This window comes from Mus musculus, chromosome 9 (assembly GCF_000001635.26).
Source record: "Mus musculus strain C57BL/6J chromosome 9, GRCm38.p6 C57BL/6J".
NCBI classification, from domain to species: domain Eukaryota; kingdom Metazoa; phylum Chordata; class Mammalia; order Rodentia; family Muridae; genus Mus; species Mus musculus.
In genome coordinates this window covers 66813507-66836814 of record NC_000075.6, presented here as the reverse complement: position 1 = coordinate 66836814, position 23308 = coordinate 66813507, and the positions used below count along the sequence as shown (strand labels likewise).

At 43.2% G+C, this 23308-nt stretch overlaps 1 protein-coding gene across 2 annotated transcripts; it reads left to right on the top strand.

Moving 5' to 3' along the window:
* Nucleotides 1-2108: 2108 nt before the first annotated feature.
* Aph1c (aph1 homolog C, gamma secretase subunit) lies at nucleotides 2109-21824 on the top strand. 2 transcript variants are annotated; one of them, NM_026674.3, is made up of 6 exons: nucleotides 2109-2329; nucleotides 3486-3656; nucleotides 8069-8142; nucleotides 8956-9078; nucleotides 14454-14581; nucleotides 17354-21821. In NM_026674.3, exons 1-6 carry the CDS (start codon nucleotides 2217-2219, stop codon nucleotides 17519-17521), a joined length of 777 nt encoding a protein of 258 aa, NP_080950.1. In that variant the 5' UTR covers nucleotides 2109-2216; the 3' UTR covers nucleotides 17522-21821. The 2 variants fall into 2 exon arrangements, with proteins under 2 accessions (NP_080950.1, XP_006511461.1); XM_006511398.4 differs by lacking the exon at nucleotides 2109-2329 and adding an exon at nucleotides 2450-2786 and having other exon boundaries at nucleotides 17354-21824.
* Nucleotides 21825-23308: the final 1484 nt, after the last annotated feature.

Genomic DNA, 23308 nt, shown 5'->3' with positions numbered 1-23308 from the left:
ATTCAGAATGTATAGGTGTGTCAGGCTTGGTCCTCAAGATAACTCATGAGGTAGTCTCACTTAACATGAATAAAGATGTATCTTAAATATGAATGGCCAGAGAACTTTATAATCTTTATTCTTAAGCTTCTTAGAAATTATGAAATTAATAGATTTCAGATGCTTCAATGCTTCATCTTCAAGATTATTCTATTCCTTACTTTAGTTTCTTCTAGGCACTGGGAAATAACAAAGTCTTTTCCCTCTGGAAGTTTACATTTAAACAGGAAGACAGATGCATCACTGAAATTGACTTGTGATTGAATGTATAGCAAAGCGATGTTACTATAAGAATGTCAAGCAAAACACAGCTCTCATTTCAAAATTGTTTATTCTGCAGCCAAATTTGAGTGATCTTGGCCTGGGGAACAGAGTATTGGGGTTGCCCCAAATACTGTTTTCCCACATGGAAATGAGTACATGAAGTTTTTACAGTTACAAAAGAAAGTAATAAATCAAGGCCCCTTTCAGATGCATTATTGGAAATATCAGGTAAGTGGGGCAGAGCAGAGCAGGGAAATCTCTGCTACAGGTGTCAGATGCTGCAATCCGATGACATTCTTAGCTTTGGGGTTTGTGGAGGCTAGTAGTAAATATGAAGGAAAAAACCTGTCACGTGATAGTCACAAGGGCATTAGAGCAGATGCAGAGGTGGGAATGAATAGCTGTTAAAGAGGCTAGATAGCCCAAGATATTGGCTCTGTATCTACAGCGTTTCAATTCTCCACAAACATGAATGTAATTAGTCAATATTAACCTTGTAGCATTCTTAACATAGCTGTGGTTGTTTGTCCTGAAATTTAAATTCAGATATGATTAGAGAATGCCTTTAAAATTTTTTAAGTTTTTGGAGATCAGGGCTGTTAGTGGCACAGAAACCAACTTGTCAGAACAACTCGTCAGTATTTCATTATTCCTTTTCCATAGGGGATGATTCACCTGGGTCATACCAGCCCAGTTGGATTTTTACATAGGATGGGAGCCCCACATTCCTGCAACCACGGACACAGAAAAAATACTTACTTTAAAGGAACCGTGCCCCTGTCCTGCTGTTTACTTCAATTGACCTTCAGCACAAAAGTGGCCTGGTAATCTCCCTTAGACCACCTTACAGTTGGCCAGCACCAGGGACAATGTGTACCCACAGGCAAGAGGGCTGGGGCACAGCTTTTAAGTCTTCAGTGAGCCACGCTTTGGAATAAGGACCTGCAGCGCTGGCAAGTCTGAGGCTTGGTGTAGCCCTTTGCCTCTCGGAGGTCTAGGCGCCCGCCCAGTTCGGCGGGCAACTTTCATTGCCCCAAGAAACCTAGAGAAGAAACCTTGAAGGACCCCTTTCCATTCTCAGCACCCCGAGTGCTCTGAAGAACTGCCCAGCCCTCAAGGCCCCGCCCCGCAGTCTGACGGCACGTGGAGTCCCAGGAGGCCGCGTTGCTGCCCAGCCTGCCCGCACACCGAATCCTTCCAGGCTGCACCTCCGCTCTGACCGCTTGTGAAGCCCCTCGAGGCCCTGTCCCCTGCGCTGTACGCACGCAGAGACACTAGAGGCCGCCCCGGTTCTGACAGCACGTGGAGCCCCTCGAGGAACCGCCTCTCTGACAGCTTCTCGATGCCGCTGCACAGGTTCTAACAGTACTCTGAGCCTCTCAAGAAATAGCTTCCCGAATCCTGCACCGCCATTCGCTCTCAGCGCCTGGAGCACCTCCTGGAACTACCTCCCGAGATCCGCCTGGACACCCCTCTGCGACTGACCGTTGTGCGATACAGGCTCTGTTTTTCGAGCTCCGCCCCCGCCCAGTCCTGCCTTGCTGTGGAGCAGCTCGAGGACCCGCCTCCTCGACTCCACCCCGCCCTCTGCAAAAACAAGCCGCGGAGCATCTCAAGGCACTTCATCTAGAGCGCCGCTCCGCCCTCTGCTCTGACTGGCTGTGTCCTGCACCGCCCCCAGGCTCTGATTGGCCAGAAACCGCCCCTAAGGCACCGCCTCTCGTACGTCCCGCCCTCCGCTCAAAAAAGCCTTGGAGCACCTCGAGGCCCCGCCTCCCGGGCTTTGCTCCGCCCCCTTCTCTGATCGAGCCCGGAGTACCTGGCAGGCCTGCCCCGCCCCGCATTCCGCTAAGAAATCGTCCCAGTCACCTCGGATCCACTCAGGTCCCCCGGGACTGGCTTCTGTGGGTACCATGACGCTGCCTGTGTTCTTCGGTTGCGCCTTCATCGCCTTCGGGCCCGCGTTCGCACTCTACCTCTTCACCATCGCCACCGACCCTTTGCGCGTCATTTTCCTCATCGCTGGGTGAGGTTGAGCCGAGTCCCGGACACCGCGGGTCCCTCCCTCTCCTGGGTTTCCACGACCCCGGGATCCCCATCTCCCAGTGGCTCCCAGCTTGTGGGACTGTCCAAGACTGGGGGGAGGGGGTTCAGGCTGAGCAGGCGAGTCCTGCGGGTCTTGGCTTCTGTGGAAGATGGGAATAAGTGGATACATTCGTGTATGGAGCCTTAGTCTTTCCGTAGGAATTTCTCATTTCACTCAGTGCTCAGCGGCATCGAAGAGCTGTTCTCACTCTCTGCCATTAAAGACACCTGGGGATCAGTTGTCCACCTCCTCAACCCCCGTTCTTGGACTCAGAATGCCTGTGAGGAATTTGGGCTCAGATTTTTCTTGTAGGCCCCTGGGTAATGGTTGGGGTGCAGCCAATGGTGAAAGCCTGAGAAAACCGCTGCAACACCTGACCAGTCTTGCTGAGAACTTGGTAAATATCTAACTCTGCTGGTGACTGCGGTCTTGATCCCTTTGCACCTGCTGAGACTGAGTTTCTGAGACTTGGCACCCAGGCAACTCACTGGCTAGCCAGGAACTCCAGCCTCTCTGCGTTCTTTTTTCCTGTAATAAATAGTGCTCCTTCGCTGTTGGCATTAAAAATCAATAGAGTCTGTTGAACGTCAAGCTTGCTGTGTCCTTAAAGTCCACAGGAAGGTTGTAAGAACCGGGCCTGGAAAACAACTAGACCACAGCATGGGTTTTCAACTTCTGAGTTTTCCATGGTGCACACAATAAATACAGGTGTAGGTGTTTGTTTTCCTTCAGAAAAGATACTTATCTTTACAGACAGCTAAGCCATTAAATTCACATTTTCTAGGATATGAAAATTGTAACAGCCACTGGTTATATGTTTCTATGGCACACCAATGAGGCAAAGCAGTAACCAACTTCCTCGTTGCCAGTCCTTGGCAGATAGTGTTCTGGTGTACACAGACAGGGTCACTGAATCGTCCTTGTTGAGGGCATCTGACGTTCCTCTTGGACTGTTTTTTCACTAGGAGGAAAATGGACCATTGATTAGCAAATGCTGATTCGGAATACCATGTGAAGGGGTTCTTTCCTAAAAAAGATCAAGATATTTGTTTCCTGTGCTTCTGTTAACTCGTGACTTTTGTCTTCTACGTTCCAGTGCTTTCTTCTGGTTGGTGTCTCTCCTGCTTTCGTCCATGTTTTGGTTCCTAGTGAGAGTCATTACTAACAACAGAGATGAATCAGTACAGAATTATCTGCTCATCTTCGGAGCGTTGCTCTCTGTCTGTATCCAAGAGCTGTTCAGGCTCGCATATTATAAGCTGTTAAAGTAAGTTAAATGTTTGTTTTATTTTCCCAGTTAGACTTGAATTATGATTTGGTGGTTGTTACATTTCTAGCCTGAAAATTGTATTTAAATTTATGACCTGGCTTGCCTGCCTGCCTGCCTGTCCGCCCGCCCGCCCTCCCACCCTCCTGCTCCCCTGCTCCCCTGCTCCCCTGCTCCCTTGCCTTTCCCTCCTTCTCCTTCCTCCCAAAAGTGTTTCTTGAGAATTTTCCCAGATACTTTGTCAGAACTGGAGGTGCAAAGGTAAAACAGAAGCTCTGGTGGTGCACACCTTAATCCCCAGAGGCAGGCAGAGATCTGTGAGTTTGAGGCCAGTCTGGTTTACAAAGTGAGTTCCTTGACATCCACAGAGTATAGTGAAGCCTCTCTTAAAAAAAAAAAAAAAAAAAAAAAAAAAAACAGAGAGTGGGAGAGACTGTCACGAGGACTGGCTTGTGTGTGTGTGTGTGTGTGTGTGTGTGTGTGAGATGAGCTTTCATTTGGGACTAGGATATGATCAGCTGAAGGACCCATGAGGACGTCACATGAAACCAGTAATTTGAGTCAGAGCTTGGACTTGGAGCCCTAGGTTCTTATGTTCTTTCAGGAAGTTATGAGTTTAGCCTTGCTTCTGTGGTAAGGTCAGTGGAGTAACAAATGTTTTCGTTCCTGCCACTCAGACTCTCCACGAAGTTCATAGATAAAACCTAAAGTAAGTCTCAGCAACACCCCCTGGGACAGGCTTCTGGTCATCTCCCTTCCTAACATGTTGTTATTCTGGATTTTTAAAAACATCTTGCTTTTAGCAGTAGATATTGAGTTCCCTTTTCATAATGAGGCAATTTAAGTTACAAATTGAAAACCAGGAAGCCATTTCTTAGTAGCAAAAAAAGCATAGCTTTGGAGTACCTGGCAAGATGATGGTTCAGTGGGTAAACGTGCTTGCCACCAAGCCTGATGACCCGAGATCAAGCCCCGGCACCCATTTAAAGGTAGAAAAAAATGAAAGGACTTCAAGTTGTCTCTTGACCGTCACATGTATACCATGGCATTTATGTGATCAGGAGTATGCACATACAGAAAATAAATAATAAATAAATGTAACTTTAAAAATATACTTTTGAAAAGGTTTAACATGAAAATTTGTAGTCTCTGGGAAAAAATGTAAAGAGCATTAAGTAAATGTTGGAAGTAATGTTTAGGACAGAGAATGTAGCTCAAGTTGGTAGAGCCCATGCTAGCCTGCCCAGAGCCCGTGGGTTTGATCTCCAGTATTGTTTTAAAAATTAAAGAAAGAGAGGAAAAACTAACATTTTAAGCTGGGCATGGTGGCCATGAAAGAGCCCAGAGCTTTCAAAGAAACAAAATGTAACATTTAAGTTGTTTACAGGGAGGACATCTAATTGTGTTGAATATTTGTGATATGCAAAAGTTAGTTATTACCATCATAAAGATTTAATTTATTGTTGCTTTTTATTTTAAAGTACTCGGCGTTGAGGGCAGGGTATTGCACATAATAGGCAAACAATCCATGCCCCTCCCCCTCAGCCTACAGGCTGACTTTAACTGGATATTTTCACAGGGTAATCAAAATGGTTCTACTTTTGTCCTGTGCCATTGAAATCTCAGCCACATGATTGTCACAGGGTCCCTGTCAAGGCTCAGCACTCCTCAGTTCAAGGTGTGGTTGTTGCTTCTAAGCCCTTCTCTCCCCTTGGCAGTTGGCAGTGGATGCGTCCCCTTTTGTTACCGCCTGATTTTCACCATATGCTTTTGCTACAATGTGATTAAAGCCCTTGACCAGAGTTGTTTTCTAAATAACTCAGCCTCACAGTGTACCGACAGATAAACTAACAGTGTCCCTAGCTAAGTAAAATAATAAAATGGGCATGGTGGGGCATCCCTGTACTCTTTACTCTCCAACGACAGTGAGGCCAGCCAGTGACACGAGACCAGCTCAAAAACCAAGCAAACAAGCAAGAAAAACCTCAAATATCTTAAATACATAAATCCAGAAGTGGAATAAACTTCCTCTTGATGTGTAGCAGTTTCGAGAGAGGAAATGTTGGGGCACCAACAGTTCCCTGTTAACATTAGGAAGTGAGAAAGCACAAAACATGACAGAGATTGGTGGGATGTCTCATCTGTTTGCACAAGTCTAAATTCTCCATTACATTTGTTAAGGTTCCCAGGAACAAAAATTAGAAGTTCCAAATTTTACAATATAAAATTGTGAAACTATTGATAAATCATTTTCTTCATGTTTGTTTAAGATAGCATCTCACTATGTAACACTGACTGGCCTGGAGCTTATTATAAAGCCAGCCTGGCCTTGAACTCACAGAGCTCCAACTGCCTGTCACCCAAGTGCTAGGATTAAAGGGGACTCCACCACCTCTGTCTTGTTCTTTTTTGTGTGTATGTGCGAGTGTGAGATTAACAAGGGTTCTGTATAGAAATACACCATTTGCGTTTTTTGTTGTTGTTTTGTTTTATTTTGCTTTGTTTTACTCTGAAACAGGGTCTCCTGCAGTCTCCCGTGGCCTCCAACCTAGTATATAATTGAGAATGACCTTGAACTTCTGACCTTACTGGAATTTCAGACATGGGCTATCATGGCTAGAAACTTTATATCTTCCTGATTGCAGTACCACAGTGTGTCCAATAGAGAAAAACAACTTACACAAAACAGAAATTATCCTAACGTATTGATTAAACTGCACTGATACATTTGTTGATAATCGATTATTGCTGTTGTATAACTCATAAGGTTTAACTAACATGTAAAAGAGTTCCTTGAATGGTAGGTTTATTTTATTAGTTGGTTTCTGCTGCAGAGACAGTCACATAAACATCTGGGTCACATCCTTCCTACTAAACAGTGCTTCCAAATGGACAACACTGAAATAGCAAATTGTTCTTTTCGATTCTAGAAAAGCAGAGGACAGTGTGCATATGGCTATTTTGATTGAATTCTACATCACCAGAACAGTGATTAATAAAGCAATGATATTCATGCAGTATTTCTGTATTTATGCAATAAGTAGACCAACAGTAATAAGTATTTGTTCCTTGATATTTAAAATGTATTTTATGTTGGCTTTTTGAGTAGATATCACTGTATAGACCAGGATGGCCTTGAACATGCAGTAGTTCTAGTACCTTAGTCTCCCAAGTGCTACGACTACAAACCTGCGCCCCACACCTGGCTCCCCTGGAGTTTCAATTCACACAGAGGCTGGGAAATAAGTATTCTCTGGTTGACAGGTCTGTTCTTAGAGTTCCTCTCACCTCATTTTGTTTCAGCACTGACTGACAGGTCATTCCAAAGTGTTGGTTCTTTTGCTACTTTAGTAGATAGACTTTACAGTGAGTATAATTCAAATATCCTTTCAGTTGGCCTGTAAACAGCTGCAGAGCTTCTGGGCCACAGAGACAGCAGTATAATGAGCCACGCCTAACAGTCCTAATATGTCTGCACGGTGAAGCAGGGAGCAGAGGCAGACTTTTTGTATGTTTGTGAATTGGCTGTAACAGAAGTGTGGATATTATCGCTCCAGATTGATTACTTACTTAAGAAGTATTTGTTTTTTCATTTAAGTACTTATATCCTATTCTAAAGGCAGCATTTTATCATATAGCATATTAGAAAAATAGCAGACTGCATTTCTCTTGACGCTTAATTGGGAATATGAATCATATATGTAAAATATTTTAAAATCATAAGATGGTATGGTTAAGTAGCAACATGAGACATTGGCCTCTCAGTCTATCAGTTATTACAATAAATAGCAATGGGGAGGAGTAGGACAAGCTGGGGGAGGGCAGGCTGCAGGTGCTGCTCAGTGATAGATGCTGTTCTTGGCGTGTGTGAACAAAGTGCTAAAGAAGGGTGAGAAGGATTTTGGTTCTTTGGAGTGGAAGACAGAAGGGAGGCTGGGAGAATATAGCCACAGTGGAAAACACATCAGAATGCCAAGAAGTTGGAGATAAAGATATAAGATTTTGAGAAAAAGAAAATCCAAAGTGGTAGATCCCCCAGGATAATGAGAAGTATTTACTGATCTCAGAAATGAAAACATTGCTGTTAATTCCATTGAGCTTAATCCCTATTGGTTTATTACAAATATTTTAAATTTTTCCTCTTATGTAAACCTCAGCTAAGAGAAGTATAAATCTCCTTTGACTTAAGTTGCCAAAAAATATGCTGGGTTTCAGGTAAATGGACTCTGGACTTAGAGTGTAACCTGATCAGAAGCCTCATTATTATCTAGTTTTGAAGGGTCCTGTAAAAACCTAAACACACACACACACACACACACACACACACACACACACACACACAAACAAACAAAAAACAAAACAAAAAAAAAACCCACAGCTGTAAATTTTTTAAAAAGGTATTTCTCTTTTAGAAAAGCCAGTGAGGGTTTGAAAAGCATAAACCCGGAGGAGGACATAGCACCCTCGATGCGACTGTTGGCGTATGGTAAGTTAGACCCTGTGGTGTCATGAAGAAAAATAGTAGAAGTGCTGGAGAGATGGCTCAGCCTTTAAGAGCACCTACTGCTCTTGCAGAGGACTCGAATTCAGTTCCCAGCACCCACATAGTGGCTCACAACCTCCTCTAACTCTACCTCTAGGGGATCCAACACCTGCAGATCCTATACATTGGTACACATAAACTCATGCAGGCACCAGTGTGCATATCTACATACACAACACACACACACACACAAATACACACACGCACTCCCACATGCACACCTGTACATGGTACACATAAACTCATATAGGCACCAGTGTGCATGTCTACACATACACATTCTCACATGCACATGTAACACAGACACACACACACACACACACACACACACACACACATACACACATACGATCCAGGTCTCTATGTAGAGTTAGCTCAGTCTGGCCCAGGGGTCTCACCTTGCAAACAGTTAATCCCTCACATCCTCTCTTGTCCCTTCTGTGCCCATCCCTTGTTCATTTACCCACTCCTCATGCTCTGCACTTTCTCACGTAGCCTTCCAGAGCTGGCTGGCCGGTGCTTCAGCAACAGCAGGCTGTTTCCTTCCCTTCTGCCTTCCAGTCCAAAGACCCAACTCCTCCTCAGCCTTGCAGCAGTACTTTCTCTGCAGCTGTAGGAACTACGCCATGCCTTCCACATGCCAAGAAAGCAGACCCTGTCACTGCAGTGAAACAGCATTCCCCAGACCTTGCAAATGAGAGCTGAAGTGGACGCCTAACAGGAAAAGGGTTTACCGGTGTTTTTCTTCCTCTTTAGTTTCTGGCTTGGGCTTTGGAATCATGAGTGGAGTGTTTTCCTTTGTGAACACCCTGTCTAACTCCTTGGGGCCAGGCACAGTGGGCATTCATGGTGATTCTCCTCAGTTCTTCCTTAATTCAGGTATGTGCCAGGTATGTGCGTGTTCAGGGTTCTGCTCTAAAGGATCATCTGTATTGCATTCATTGGCTTCAGAATTCAAGTGAATGATGATTTATGTTAAGCTTTTTAAAGGCAAGATATTCTTAGGCACTATAAGTGAAGGACCTGGGAGTGAGGGCCGGGGTTTGATTGGAGTGCTTCGGAATACTATAGAATTTATCATGCATAAGATCTATATCTTCATTTTGCTATTCTAAAATGTTAAAGTATATTTGAAATATTAGCAGTTCATTTGTATGAGATAAAGTCTTTTTGTTTTTGAAATTTTATATTCATCTTCAATGTAAGCCTATTAGTCTTAATATTTTTTTCTTTATCTAGTACTAGGGATTAAATACATGGCCCCCAGTTCTAAGTCTTAATATTTACTTAATCTACATCTCAGTGCTTTTTAGATTTACATAGTATGGTTTAATCTTTAAGTTCAGAGAGAAGAAATGATAGATTAATTGTCTTTTATGCAGATACTATTAAAGGACAAACTCTTCACATTGCTTTTCAATCACCAGCAATAATGATAACACATTTGTTTTATAATTAGAATATTATTTTCATTAAATTTCACATTTGTTTAAAAATAGAGGAAAATATGATTTATTGATTTATTTATTTATCTATCTATTTATTTATTTATTTATTTATTTTGGTTTTTTGGGACAGAGTTTCTCTGTATAGCCCTGGCTGCCCTGGAACTCAATCTATATATCAGGCTGGCCTTGAACTCAGAAATTCACCTGCCTCTGCCTCCCAAGTACTGGGATTAAAGGCATGTGCCACCATGCCTGGCATCTGTTGTATTTATAATTGTCTGACCCACAGAAGTTATGTCATTGAAATACATGAACTCATAAATCTATTTTTTTTCAACTAAATCAGTGTTTACACCCAGGCTAATGCTCATTAGGGAGGTTACCATCTTTAGGGAAATGCAACCAAAAAATAGATAGAGTTTCAGTAGATTTCAATAGAATAAAAAGGTTGTATAGAGAAATGGCCAATTTTAAAAGCTGTAGTGGCTTAGAGCCATCTGTCTTATCATGCCCATGTCCCTGAGTGCATTGACAGTCCTCCACCATTCTCTGTTTCCTTGTTAGTTCGAATCTCTGCCTCTCCTATGGACATCATTGCTGTCAGCCACTCAAGAGAACCAGTTCTCTGTGCAGCCAGCAAGTTAGTCTTCCCTGTTGGAAAGGTCTTTGACTTTCTGAGGCCTGCGGCATACAGTTCAGACTATTTAACTCCAGCTCTGAGTTAAGGGGGAGTGTGTTAATAGGTCATGCTTAACGCTGCCTCCAACAGAGCCGATCACCTTTGTAAATATTTCTAAACTGGAATATTTGTGACATGAATTTTAATGACCATAATGCTAGATTTGTAAAAAAAAGAATCAAATATAGTTTAAGTAGCTAAAGTCTGTTACTGCTTCAGTTTTACGAATCTTCTTAAAGTTTACAGTGTTTAAGGAACTTCTTTCCATCCTCCTGTATTTCTGGCTTCTGTCCTCTAGATGGTGCCAACTCCCTTCAGTAAACAAATCTGTTTCAAGGCCAGCTTAAAATGAGTGCCTTGGAAAAGTAGATTTGTTCCTAAAATGGTAATTAGAGTAAGTAAGGAGTAGGAAAGTAAATAAACCTCTACTTATGTCAGTTGTGTTAATAATACATAAATTGTATGATGCCTGTATATACATGGATTTTTATGTTACAGACAGGCATAGTTTATGAAATGAACACGTTTGTCCTTTGTTATCTGTGGAGCAGGCCAGCAGTAAGTTAGATTCTGCCATTTCTTGTAAGTTTGCTAGGGAAGGTAGTATGGGATTGGAGTTCCAAGTTCAAGTCATATCATATCCTAACTCATTAATACTTGGGAACAAGTCCTTTCCATTATTTAACTATATATTCTGTAAATAACTATTAAAGGTTTCTCCATGCCTTCTGCCCATGGAGGAATAAAAGCAAACACAAAGAATAATGTAGATGTTACAGAGAGGAAGACAGGCATGGACTCACATGGCAACAGGAAAGGTCTCTGCCTTTTTCATATGTACCTCAGGTGTGAGTGACTGACGTGACTACTGTTTAATGCCCCCAACCCCAGTTGTGTGCTAAATGATAAAAGTTAAGGCTATCTTGTTCATGGCCATCCCCAGAGCCTCATGGAGACCTTTGTTACTGGATGGCACTTAAAAATATTTACTGAAAAATAAATACGAGTTTATGGAGGAAGTGCCATTTGAATAGAAAATTCTTAAAGATGATTAATAACCAAGGCCAACAAAGGAAAGGGCTGCAGGGAGGGATGCTCCAAGTAGAAGGAAGAGGCCCTACAGGCCTCCATTTCCAGTGCTTTCAGACAGGACAGAAGCAATGACCAAAAAGCTGGGTATGGTGGCATATATACTTTTAATCCCAGGACTTGGGGGTGGGGGAAGCAGAGGCAGATGGATCCCTACAAGTTCAAGGTCAGCCTGAGCTACATAGTGAAACACTGTCTAAAGAAAATGAAAAATGAAGAAAGAATGCCTAGAGTCATTAAGCATTAAATGAAACTAAACTCAGTACTACAAGCATTTGAAAGTCTAGCCTTCCTCAACAACCTCAGCTAGAACCCATGTGGCTCTGTGACTGTGTGGCTGTGTGTATTAGGAATCCTGGCATTTGTGGGCCTGTTTAACAGCCAATTCTGTTTAGTTCTGGCTCTACAGTGCGGGTCCCTCCTGAACCTCCCCTTGCAACCTACCCACATCTCTGCTAAAGAGTCACAGTGATCACTTCAGGGTGGCTGCATGGCATGGTTTCTAGAGGAAGCATTCACATTGTAATTTATTGTATTGTGGCATAGAATCGATATGCATTATCTGTAAGAAATTACTCTGCACACTTTAGAGATTAATGAAGGAAGCAGCTACTCCTTAATGACAGTGTATGACTTGTTCCGGTGAATGCACAAAAGGGAGCCAGCCTCAAGCAGGACATTTTACCAGCTTATATAGACCTGAGGCATACACATTCAACATACACTGTCAACCTTAAATCTCCTTTGCATCCTAACTCCAGGTTGCACTTGAAGACAAGAAACAAGTCTGGCAACTTGGGCAGTTGGGAGATTTATATAGCAAAGACATTGCCAAAAGTGTTTCTTAGGTGCACCAGGGTTGTTCTTTTTGAAGAGTTGTTACCTAGGGTCATCTTGCTCACCTGACAGAATTAGGCTTTTCCTAATGAGAGCACAGGTGACTTAATGATCTGCTAGGACTTAATGATGGGAGTCACCCTATACTGGCACCATGAGCTACCTGTTAGAGGCAGGATTTTTGGTATGGGATGGGCCTAGTGGCCAACTTTTAAGTCAAGGTTGTCTAATTTTATATGGGAATGGAGCTGAGTTGGATATTTGCAAAGGTAATTGACATGGAGATGTGGAGGCAACATTAAGAAACATGACCCATTAACACACTTTCCCTTAACTTGTGGCCAGATTTAGAGGATCTGAACTGTATGCTATAGACCTCAGAAAGTCAAAGGTTTTCAAGCCGATGAACTTGCTGGCTGTACAGAGGATAGATTTATTTGAGAACATAATTTTGGGTATCATGGCATATGTGTGGAGGTCAGAGGACAACTTGTGGGAGTCAGTTCTCTCCTTCTGCCACTGTTACAGCATTGGGTCTTTCCAGTGAGAAATCATTCTCTATAGTTAGAGATTAATAAACAAGTGCTCTTTTATAATAGCATGCATCCAGCTCTGGCTAATGCCTGAAGAAGAGCCAGCCTCAAACAGTAGACCTCCCTAACTTATATGTACATCTTAGGCTTATGCATTTTATATATGCTGTCATTCTTAAACACTCCCCTCATAGGTTTACAATGTAAACAGACAGGATGGTGTAAATCTGGAGACTTAGCAGATGAGAGATTTATACACTAAAGACATTGCCATAATTATTTTAAGTACACCAGTGTTGTTTGTTTTTTCAAATAGTTGTGACCAGGAGTCATTTTGCCCATCTGTTAGAATTATGCTTTCTCAAGAAGAGAACTGTGTGAGCTTTATGACCTATAAGAATTTGTCAGTGGTTGCAACCCTGTGTTATCCCCTTGGGCTGTCTGTTATAGGCGTGTTCTTTGATATGGAAATAGGCATAATGGTTGGTTTTAAGTCAGGCTTGTCACTGTTGTCTTGGGAATAGAGAGCCTACACTGGTCAGTCCTGGTAAACAAACACATCCTAGCATTCTTCACGATTAACAGGCCTGGTTACTACTTACCTTTGGGGTATTTTGGAGAAAGTGCTCCCTTAGCTAAATTCTACTTTATATGACTTAATATCTCCTAAGCAAATCAAAGATGACCTTGAACTTCTGAGCCTTCTAATTCTGTCTCTACCTCCTGAGTCCTGCACCTCCAAATCTGGCACAAGTTCTGTGTTTCTGACATAAAGGTGGAGTTGAAAATTCCTAGAGGATGTCCTGTTAAAGTCATTTGGGTCTAGACTGTTGAGGGCCTTGAATGCTAGTCTGAGATGTCTGACTTGACAATGGAGGCAAAATCAGTCCATCAGATTTCTTAGCAGGAAGGATCAAGACATTCAGACCTAGACTTTAGAAGCAAGCTAAGGGTCAACGAGGTCCAGAGAATACTTGTCTGAAACTTGCAGGATAACACTGTTTAGAATAAGAACAGGCTGAAAAATGCCACCAGCAAGAGCATTTGGACTCTCGGAGCTAACCCTGGGAGCACACTTAGCTAATCTTAGCACCCATGGCAATGTCCTGAGAGAAGGGTGAGCAGAGGCTGCCAGCTAGATGCCAAATGCCTGTGGTAGTGAATTCCCTTGACATTTGATTGACATCAAGAAACACTATGATATAAAAAGAATTCCCTTGGTCTTTTTGACTCGGGTAAGTGGTCTCAGTGTCACACCATTGGCAGCCATCTGTCCTTAGGAACTGTTCTCTTCAGAATGGCTAGACCTGAAAATTCACCTTAGGTAGGGCTGCAGGCTAATTGAAAATAAGCTGTGTAGATTTTATACTAATCTCATTGCATATCTCAGGGAACCTTTTTGAAAACCAAATCCAAGTTGGGATTTTGTCAACCAGGTCCATATTCTAGAGGAATAGCTGCTACAAAGGCTGGACCCCACTTCCAGAAAGATATGCTTCTTTGACAGTTCACTCAGAGTTCCTCTCAAAGCTACTTCTGGGCTCTGGTGGTCAGATTCTGCCACTGCAGCCAGGGGCCCCTCAGAGCTGGTGAGCAGTTATGGGGTTCCCCTGGCTTTGGTGTCTGCTGTCTGCAGGCCTGGCCCCTAACTGCTGACATGTCTTTCAGCTTTCATGACACTGGTCGTCATAATGCTGCACGTGTTCTGGGGCGTTGTGTTCTTTGATGGCTGTGAGAAGAATAAGTGGTACACCCTCCTCACGGTTCTCCTGACGCATCTGGTGGTGTCCACCCAGGTGAGTGCTGGCACTGTGCTTGGGGCTTGTGAATTCAGGTGCAGACCTCTGAGTGGTGGATTCCACCCCAGTTGAGGGACAGGCTCATGGGGACATGAGCACAAACCAGGGAAGCCCTGGAAGTGGACATGGGTCCTGCCAGTTTAGTAGAGTGACAGCCACTGTCAGTATGGGATCTGTCTCATTAGAGATTTCCCATGCCTGCCCTTCAGTGGATTTATGGTCAAGCCTAAAGTGGTTGGCACTGTGCTTGTGTTACGAAGGGCATCTGAAGCGATTTTCCTTCAATACAGATCCCTCAAGATACAAATTTTAGTAAGTTTAAATCGTTACATGAAAATTACTTTAGTCTGACTGGTTAATCACTTCCCTTTTGCTGTTGTCCTGGCTGTTGTCGAGCTTTTGTGACTGTTTTTAAGTGCATGGGACGCTTCCCATAGGTTTTGAGGTACAGAACCATGGAAACTGACTAATTGCTGTGAGTATTTTGAGTGTTGGATACAAATTGCTGAAACATGCTCTGTAAGCTGGCGACCCTTTCCACTCTGACCAGTAGCAGAAGTGTTGGTTCCACTCCTTACTGACATTATAACAGTGCCAGTTCACAAAGTAAAGTTTAAAACGCGTGTCAGATCTATTTTTAAGCAGTGTGTAATGACTTGGGTTTGACTGGTAATATGTCATTCAAATACATGACAGTTATCAAGTGACCCTGCTATGGCCTTGTCTAGACTCTTCGCACATTTTACACACGATATTGAAAAGGTTTCTCCTGGGACAGGGAAAAGGTAAAAGTAATTTGTATTTTGAGGCAGGATCTTGGTCTGTAGCCCAGGCCATCCTGGTAATCACAAGGTACATAGACTGACCTCAAAGTCATGCTGCCTCAGCCTCCACAGTGTCACATTCCTTTCTTCAACACTGTTATAACAACCGTTCTGTTTAAGAGGAAAAGCCAAAGCCTTACATTTTCTAGATGTGCCTCTAACCTCCAACCCACACACTTCCCTCTCACCATCAACTCTTAACAGCATCTCCCACAAATACCACGTGGTTTCCACAGCCATGCTAGTTAGCACCACGCCTCATCAGCATACAAAAGTGCTTGCCAGGCCAACTTGAAAACCTGAGTTTAATCTGTGGAGCACTTCATGGAAGAGGAGGACCAACTTTCGAGAGTTCCGTGATCCCACACAAGTATGCCTTGGAATGCACATCTGGAAAGGATGGAGAGGTCACCTCAGTAAGGGAAAGGCAGGGAGGACTGGGATGAAAGCAGCAAGGCTCAAGAAATGGCTGGATTCAGGAAACAGGTGTCCACAGTGGAGCCATCAGTGCCTCCTACAGAGTGGAAGAGGCCTGTGAGAGGAAGAGGTGGCAAGGGTGCATTCAAGGTTTTTGGCCAGAAATACAAGAGACTTGGCATCTTCCTCACATTGAACCCATCAGTGAGCCCTGTGAGCTCATCCTATCTGCTTTCCATCTCTACCATACCCCATAGATGACCACCTCACACTCTCCTCACCAGTGCAGTCTCCTCTTGACTCATCTCCTGACTCACCAGTCCCTCTAATCCATTTCATGCAGTTTAACAATCAAAGCCAACCATTAGCAGCCCAATCTAAACCCTCTCTATGACCCTGCATCACACAGAGTAACATTCTCACCCCTTAGCCAGGGCTTCACAGCTGCCTGACCTCATCTGCTCCTCCATTCCTAAACTGTATTCCTACTGATTCTAGTTCTCATCTGTATCATCTAGATCTCATCTCTGTCCTCATCTCTGCTCCTCCCATGGCCAGCCTGCACAGGGCTAGTGCATTCCCCTTCTTGTCTGTCTCAACTTAAGTGCCACTTTCTTGAGGCCCACATCACCCCTTAAATAGATCACCTTGTTCTCATTCTAGCATTTGTCATAACTGTAAGTATTCTGTCTTAGCAGCAATCACAATTTGTAATTGATTTATTTCTTCTTGATCTGTTACTTATTAGTATATAAGTTCCACCAGAGTGAAGCCTTGTCCTCGGTATTTTCAGTCACAGCACCTTTTGGCACTCTGTCAATCATGCTTTGGTGTTGGGGATTGAATCCAGGACGTCATGCATAATAAGCATGCACTCTGCCACTGAGCTATGTTGCTGTTAGTGTTTTATAATGAATAAACTTTTGGAATCCATAGAAATTGCACAGCCAAAACCTATCTCCGTTTCCTCATGTTCCTTTGAATACTAATGGTTCTTATTGAAGTAATCTAGATGTACCTGACTTTCTTGTAAATTCTTTTTTTTTTTTTCTTTTTTTTTTTTGGTTTTTTGAGACAGGGTTTCTCTCTATAGCCCTGGCTGTCCTGGAACTCACTTTGTAGACCAGGCTGGCCTCAAACTCAGAAATCCACCTGCCTCCTGAGTGCTGGGATTAAAGGCGTGCAACACCATGCCCTGCTTCTTGTAAATTCTTAAAGCCAACTTAGCACAGAAATGGGTATAAATTAGGCATGTCCTCCATGTGTTTTCTGTTAAGTATCCCATTAAGTTCTGGCTAACAGCTGTCTTCTGAGTTGCCATTTGACTCAAGCAAAGTGCAAAATCACTGACCACTGTTTGTTGAATAGATTGTTCTCTGTGCCTTCCTGACACAGAGATGATGTTCATCTCATGTTTGTGAGAACATCCAGTTGTTGGAAGCATTGTGTATTTTCCCCTATCTCTGTTTATTCCACATGTTTAATAAGTTTGTGCTTTTACCCAAACTGATTTATTTTTTCCTTGCAGACTTTTCTAAGTCCTTATTATGAAGTGAATCTGGTAACAGCATATATAATCATGGTGCTCATGGGCATCTGGGCATTTTATGTTGCTGGAGGCAGCTGCCGAAGCCTGAAATTCTGCCTGCTCTGCCAAGACAAGGATTTTCTTCTTTACAACCAACGCTCCAGATAACCTCTGACCATCAGCACCTCTAAGCAGCAGCCTGTGTCTTTAGAGGAAGCACAACTGGGCCCTGTTCTAAAAAGACCCCTGTCTCTTGGAACTTGGAAGCCACAGAACTGTCCAGCCTGGAACTGTCCTGTGCTTTCATGCAGCAGCCTCTGGAAGAGCTGCAGTGTAGCCTGCAGCCTGGCTGCACATTTGAAGCATCTGGGGAAACAAGGACTGATGCTTCTGGGCTTCTCCAGACTTGATTATCCTGGATGTGCAGGACAGCTGAGAGTCACTGGGGTCCAATGGGGAGTTCGAGAAAACACCCAAAAGCTGTTTAGTGTTGGTCTTCTAAGCCAACTTCAGCTGAGCAAGTAAATATCTGAATGTGGTAACCAGCGTAGCCCTTGTCTTTTTATGTACTGATGTCACAGACTCCAGGGCTGTTCTGTCTGTGGATGGGTTTGCTAGCCTTCACCAGCATCATAGGCTGTGCCTTTAAATGCAGTAACCTACACTGGCATTATAACTTAGCCAAGGTAAGGTCCATGTAGAACCTGTAGTTTTCTCATTATTTTATCAATTTTAAGTTTTTCTTCCTCAGACACTAGATTATTTATTTGAGTATAAATTCAGGCTCTTTAGGATTAATTATATGCTGACTTCCTTGGGAGAGTTTAAAATTATATGCTGAATTCCTTCGAAGAAATTGGCAGTGCAATTTCTATGGATTCCACAAGTTTATTCATTATAAAATACTAACAGCAACATAGACTCCTCAGTTTTAAGCTGCTGTGTGTGCTGTCTGAAACTGGCTTGTCAAGGGAATGCTCACCTTTTTTATCTCTGAGAAGCTGGGCAGGGAGATGAATGATGGACCTTTGGCAGATCTTCTCTGGACTTTGCAAGAGTGTAGCTAAACCACAAAGTAGTGTGACATTGACACTTCTCATTTGCTACTGTGACACCAAACAGTGCCATCACCCTAATGGTACAGAGTAAAGTTGGAGATAGACCTTAAGCTGCCAGATTTCAAGCTGGCATGTAACTTTTCATCTTCAGCAGTTTGCCTGGGTTCTGGTTACTGTGAGACAAACAGCATTCCCTTTACAGGACTATGCAAGGGCTTTGTTAGTCTTCCAGATAAGGCCTCTGGCTTCCTCTGTAAGAGGAATGCTACTGCATTGGGAGTCTACTGTGGAGACTGTTCCCAATCCAAGTCTTTTGGGAACAGAGTGTAAAGTAGCAATGACCTCTTGGTGGAAGTGATGCCTTGGTGATCCCAGCACACACGTGCACTGTCTATCAGAACCAGGGGCAGCAGTGAGAGGGTTTGGCAGTGACACTGGAGGTGAGCGTGACAGCACCATGGTAACAAGAAGAATGGGTGTGTTTTAAACAAAGATGCAGTCAGTGTTTTGAGCTGGCTAGAATCTTACCCAGAAACTAAACCTTAATTGATAAACTCTCACCATGGTTAAAATATTTGAGTGTCTGTGTAGAGATGCAAGAATAATGAAGCTTCTAGCAAGACTACAGACTGCCCGAGAATCCACCATAGTTACCTCCTTAAAGGTTACTTCAGCTCTAAGTCATGTCAGTGCCTCTGCTGGAGTTTGTTGGTTTGTAGCTTCATATATGATTTTTCATGGACTAGAAAGACAAAGGCTCAGAAACCAACAGTGGACATCAGTGTGCAGCAGTAGCTAAAGACAGAGGCCAGTGAAAATATCCATGATTTAGTTTCTACTTGGCAGCTTTGAATAGCTTAGTCTTGTCACTTTCCCTCCCCTTAGAGAGGAGACGAAGCAGCTGAGAGGTTGTGTGCGGCCTTTATCCTCAGACAGGAGGTTCAGGAAACTGGGAGGACCTATCACAGGAATCCATATGGTGGCAGTTGGCTCTGTTTGAATGAGGCTGCTCCAGGTTTATACTGATCATCTTCCCGGATGATCCAGCTTCAGGGCCAATACCTCTGAGCCTGTAACACAGGTGAGGAGGGGCACATTTCCCAAGTCAGCTCAGAGTCGGCTACAGTCTCTTTGGCCCTTTCTCAATAAAGTTGTGAGTCTTTTAGTTGTCTTTTGTTTAGATTTTAGTTAGAATGGATATTTCTGGTGACCAGCCTTGGTATGTAAAAGCTCCTATTGGGAAAAAAAAATGTATTTTGCTTTTATCTCATTGAAAATCAGCAGTCTTATTGTCCGAATTTGAGTAGAACACTTGGATGTTCAACACATCCTAAGGTGACCGTTGTAACTGTGTCTTTCAAGACTTTGAGGCTCAATGACTTGTAGGTGGTACTTGTTATTTAAGTATAAATCATAGTAAATATTGTAAAGTATATTTTTTAAAAGTACTGGTGTAAGGGGACTGGAGAGATGGCTCAGGGGTTAAGGGCACTGACTGTCCTGAGTTCAATTTCCAGCAAACACATGGTAGCTCGTAGCCATCTATAATGAGCTCTGTTGCCCTCATCTGGCTTGCAGATACATATGCAGGCAGAACACTACATATGTAATAAATAAATAAATAAATAAATATTTTTAAAAAGTACTTGTATAAAATAATAAATGGAATGTATAGTAATTTATTAGTGCTTGTCATGCACAAAACATTCCTTATACAGTTTTAAAGGATTGAAAAACATGATAGTATAAGACTTTTGTTGCTAAAGAACTTCTAATTAATCACATAGATTAAAACATTAAGTATAGGCCATTGATTGTGCTTACATCTATAATCCCAGTACTTGGGGATGGGATGGAGTACTGAAGTAAGAGGAGGCTTGTTAGTTTAAGGCCAGCTTGAGCTAGAGACTTACCTCAAAAAGTCTGTAAATATGCCAGGAGGTGGTGAAACATTCCTTTAATCCCAGCACTTGGGAGGCAGATGCAAGTAGATCTCTGTGATTTCAAGGCCAGCCTGGTCTACAGAGTGAGTTCTAGGACAGCCAGGCTACACAGAGAAACCCTGTCTCAAAATAAAATATAATAAAGTAAAATAAACAAATCTGTAAATAGAGCATTTTCATTACTGTCTCTCCAGAATTACTGTTATTACCAGTGCAATCTCGATACCCTGGAGACTGCCTCTTGGTGCAGATCAGTGACCCTCTCAGCCTTTCTGTAGCCCATCCCTGTTCCTTTGTGTTAGCTGCTGATCTGAAGAACACTTTCTACCAGGGAACCCAGTGGCCGCACTCAGGCAGGCAAATTTCACTTTCATTCCTGTCCACCATTTCTGTCTCTCCAGAGTTGTTATTAATTCTGTAGCAGCCTTCCTGCTCCCATTCTCCTTCCTCTCCCTGGGGACTCTGCCTCTTGATGCTGACCTCTGTACCCCTAGTTCTTTCCTGCTGACTCTCAGCCGTTCCTCTTAGTTCATCTCTATTGCTTTGTATCATCCACTCCCTGGCAGAATCACTGGGGACCCCCAGAGCAGTGAGCAACAAGAACCAAAGAACAGACTACCCACTCAACAAAGACCAAACCAGATATTTACCCCACGTAACACCTCAGACACTGTAACTCCAGTGACTGGATCACAGCACAGAGACATAAACAAGAACAGTCAAGACAATATACCTCTTTTAGAAGTTAGTAACCATATTGTAATAGGCCCCAAGAAATCCAATTTAGCTGAATCATCAGGCAAGGACTTCAAAACAGCAATTATGGATATGTTCAAGGATCTTTTAAAAATTTTTATTTACACCCCAATTGCTGCACCCCTTCCTGGTCCTCATCTCACACACTCCCTCCCTGTGTATCCCCAAACCCTGGCATATCAAGTCTCTGCAGGGCTAGGTGCATCCTCTCCTGCTGAGGCCAGTACAAGGCAGCCCAATTAGGGGACCATATTTCTCAGACAGGCAAGAGCTTTAAGGATAGCCCCACTCTAGTTGTTGGGTGATCCACATGAAGAAAGAACTTCACATCTGCTACATATGTGCTGGGAGTCTAGGTCCAGCCTGTGCATGCTCTTTGGTTGGTGGTTCAGTCCCCATCCTTGTCCCCTCTCCTACCCAGTCCCCTCCCTCCATCTGTCTCCTATAACTGTTTTATTTCCCCTTCTAAGTGAAAGTCAATCATTCTCAATTGGGCCTTCCCTCCTGTTTAGCTTCTTTAGGTCTGTGGAGTAGAATGTGGGTATCCTGTACTATATGGCTAATATCCACTTATAAGTGAGTGGATGCCATGCATGTATTACATACTTAATAAAGTTGTTAGGAGTTACCATATAAACTTTCTGTGTTGTATCCACGTTTAAATGTCTGATGGTGGCCAAAATGTTCTTTTAATTAAAAAATTAACAATTATTATGTGTGTGTGTGGAGGTCAAAGGACACGTGTATAAGCCAGCTTTTTTCTTCCATTGATTGTTGTATTTCATAGACACCTATACATCTTTTTATTCTAAGTGGGAATAAATTCTAGGCCTGAACTTACAAGGCAGTAAGGAAATAGTGTGACCAAGCATGGTGGTGCACTTTTGTAACCCTGTGTCTGAGCTGAGGCAACAGGATTCTTAGTTTTTGATCCAGTAAAGGGTTATTATGTACCTATACTTGTGTTGTTTGCTTGTTGGTAGATCAGAAACAAACATTAATGTGTGCTTGTGCACCCTCTGCATACCTGAGGAGCCCAGAAGCAGGCTTTGGATCCCTTGGAACTGGTCTTACAGATGGCTGTGAGCCATCATATGGATGCTGAGAACTGAAACTTCTGTCAGCAAACAAGTACTCTTTACCACTGAGCTATCTCTCCAGCCCCTTAGAATGTGATCGAAAACCAAGAAACTCACTCTACTCAAACCTTTAAAAAGGCCCTCAGAGGGTTTGCTGGGTGAATGAATGAAGAAAGAGATTAATGAAGAGTATTACTATCTACTACTCCATCCGCTAAGTTGCTCACGTTTCTTATTAAGTGTGCAGTATTCTCTTCTTTAAAAAAGAAAATCTTTTTGTGCATGTGTGCATATGTGCATGTGTATGGTGTGTGTGTGTTGGGGGGTGGGGGTGTTTTCATTCCTATGCAAGTGTGAGGACAGGAACCTATATTTGGTGCATATGTGGGGGTCACATGACAACCTTGGGGATTTCCTTCACCTTCTACTTGTTTGTGACAAGGCCTCTGTTGTTTGGTTGGCTGTTGCTGTGAGTGCCAGGAGAGCTGGGCAGGGAGTTTCAGGGAATTCTTTTGTATTCAGCTCCCATCTGACTGAAGAAGTGCTGAGATTATGATTGCCTGCTACCTAGCCAAGATGTGCATGGGTTCTGGGGGTGCACACTTTAGTCCTAACCCCAGTCCTAAGCGTTGAACTCCGGAATTAATACAAATTACGGGAAACAGTCACGTGGGAGCTAGACCCGTAGTCTCTGATGTACCGAACTTTGTAGGATCCGGTGAGACTGCATCAAGCACCAGGCATTGGTGTCTCTATCAGGATATAGAACCCTTTGGTAGGGCCTCTGTTTTCCCTCATTTGTCAACCTAGCATTCTATCTTACTTTTCCTTTTAAGCACTCAATTTCAATCCAGCATAGGATCTTGCCCCTAAATTTCAGCCCCCAAGGGTTTTGGTTCTATGCCTGCTTTTGTCAGAATGGGAAAAACTGGACCTCATCCCTTGACCTGTTGTTCCCAGTACCGGATAACACCAGAAGGTAACACTGTGCTCCGTTTGGCCCAGTGCAGCTGCTAACCTAATTTCCTTTCAGCTGGATAACAGACAACATCAACAGGCACCAGCCCAGGTTCCCCAGGAGACCACAGCAGGTGGCTAGCTTTCTCTCAGAAAGGCTCA

Bases quoted from the DNA above. Each gene is read 5' to 3' on its own strand.
- Aph1c (NM_026674.3), top strand. From the start codon at position 2,217: ATGACGCTGCCTGTGTTCTTCGGTTGCGCCTTCATCGCCTTCGGGCCC. The intron at 3,657-8,068 runs GTAAGTTAAATG...TTTCTCTTTTAG, and splicing joins GCATATTATAAGCTGTTAAA to AAAAGCCAGTGAGGGTTTGA. The intron at 8,143-8,955 runs GTAAGTTAGACC...CTTCCTCTTTAG, and splicing joins GATGCGACTGTTGGCGTATG to TTTCTGGCTTGGGCTTTGGA.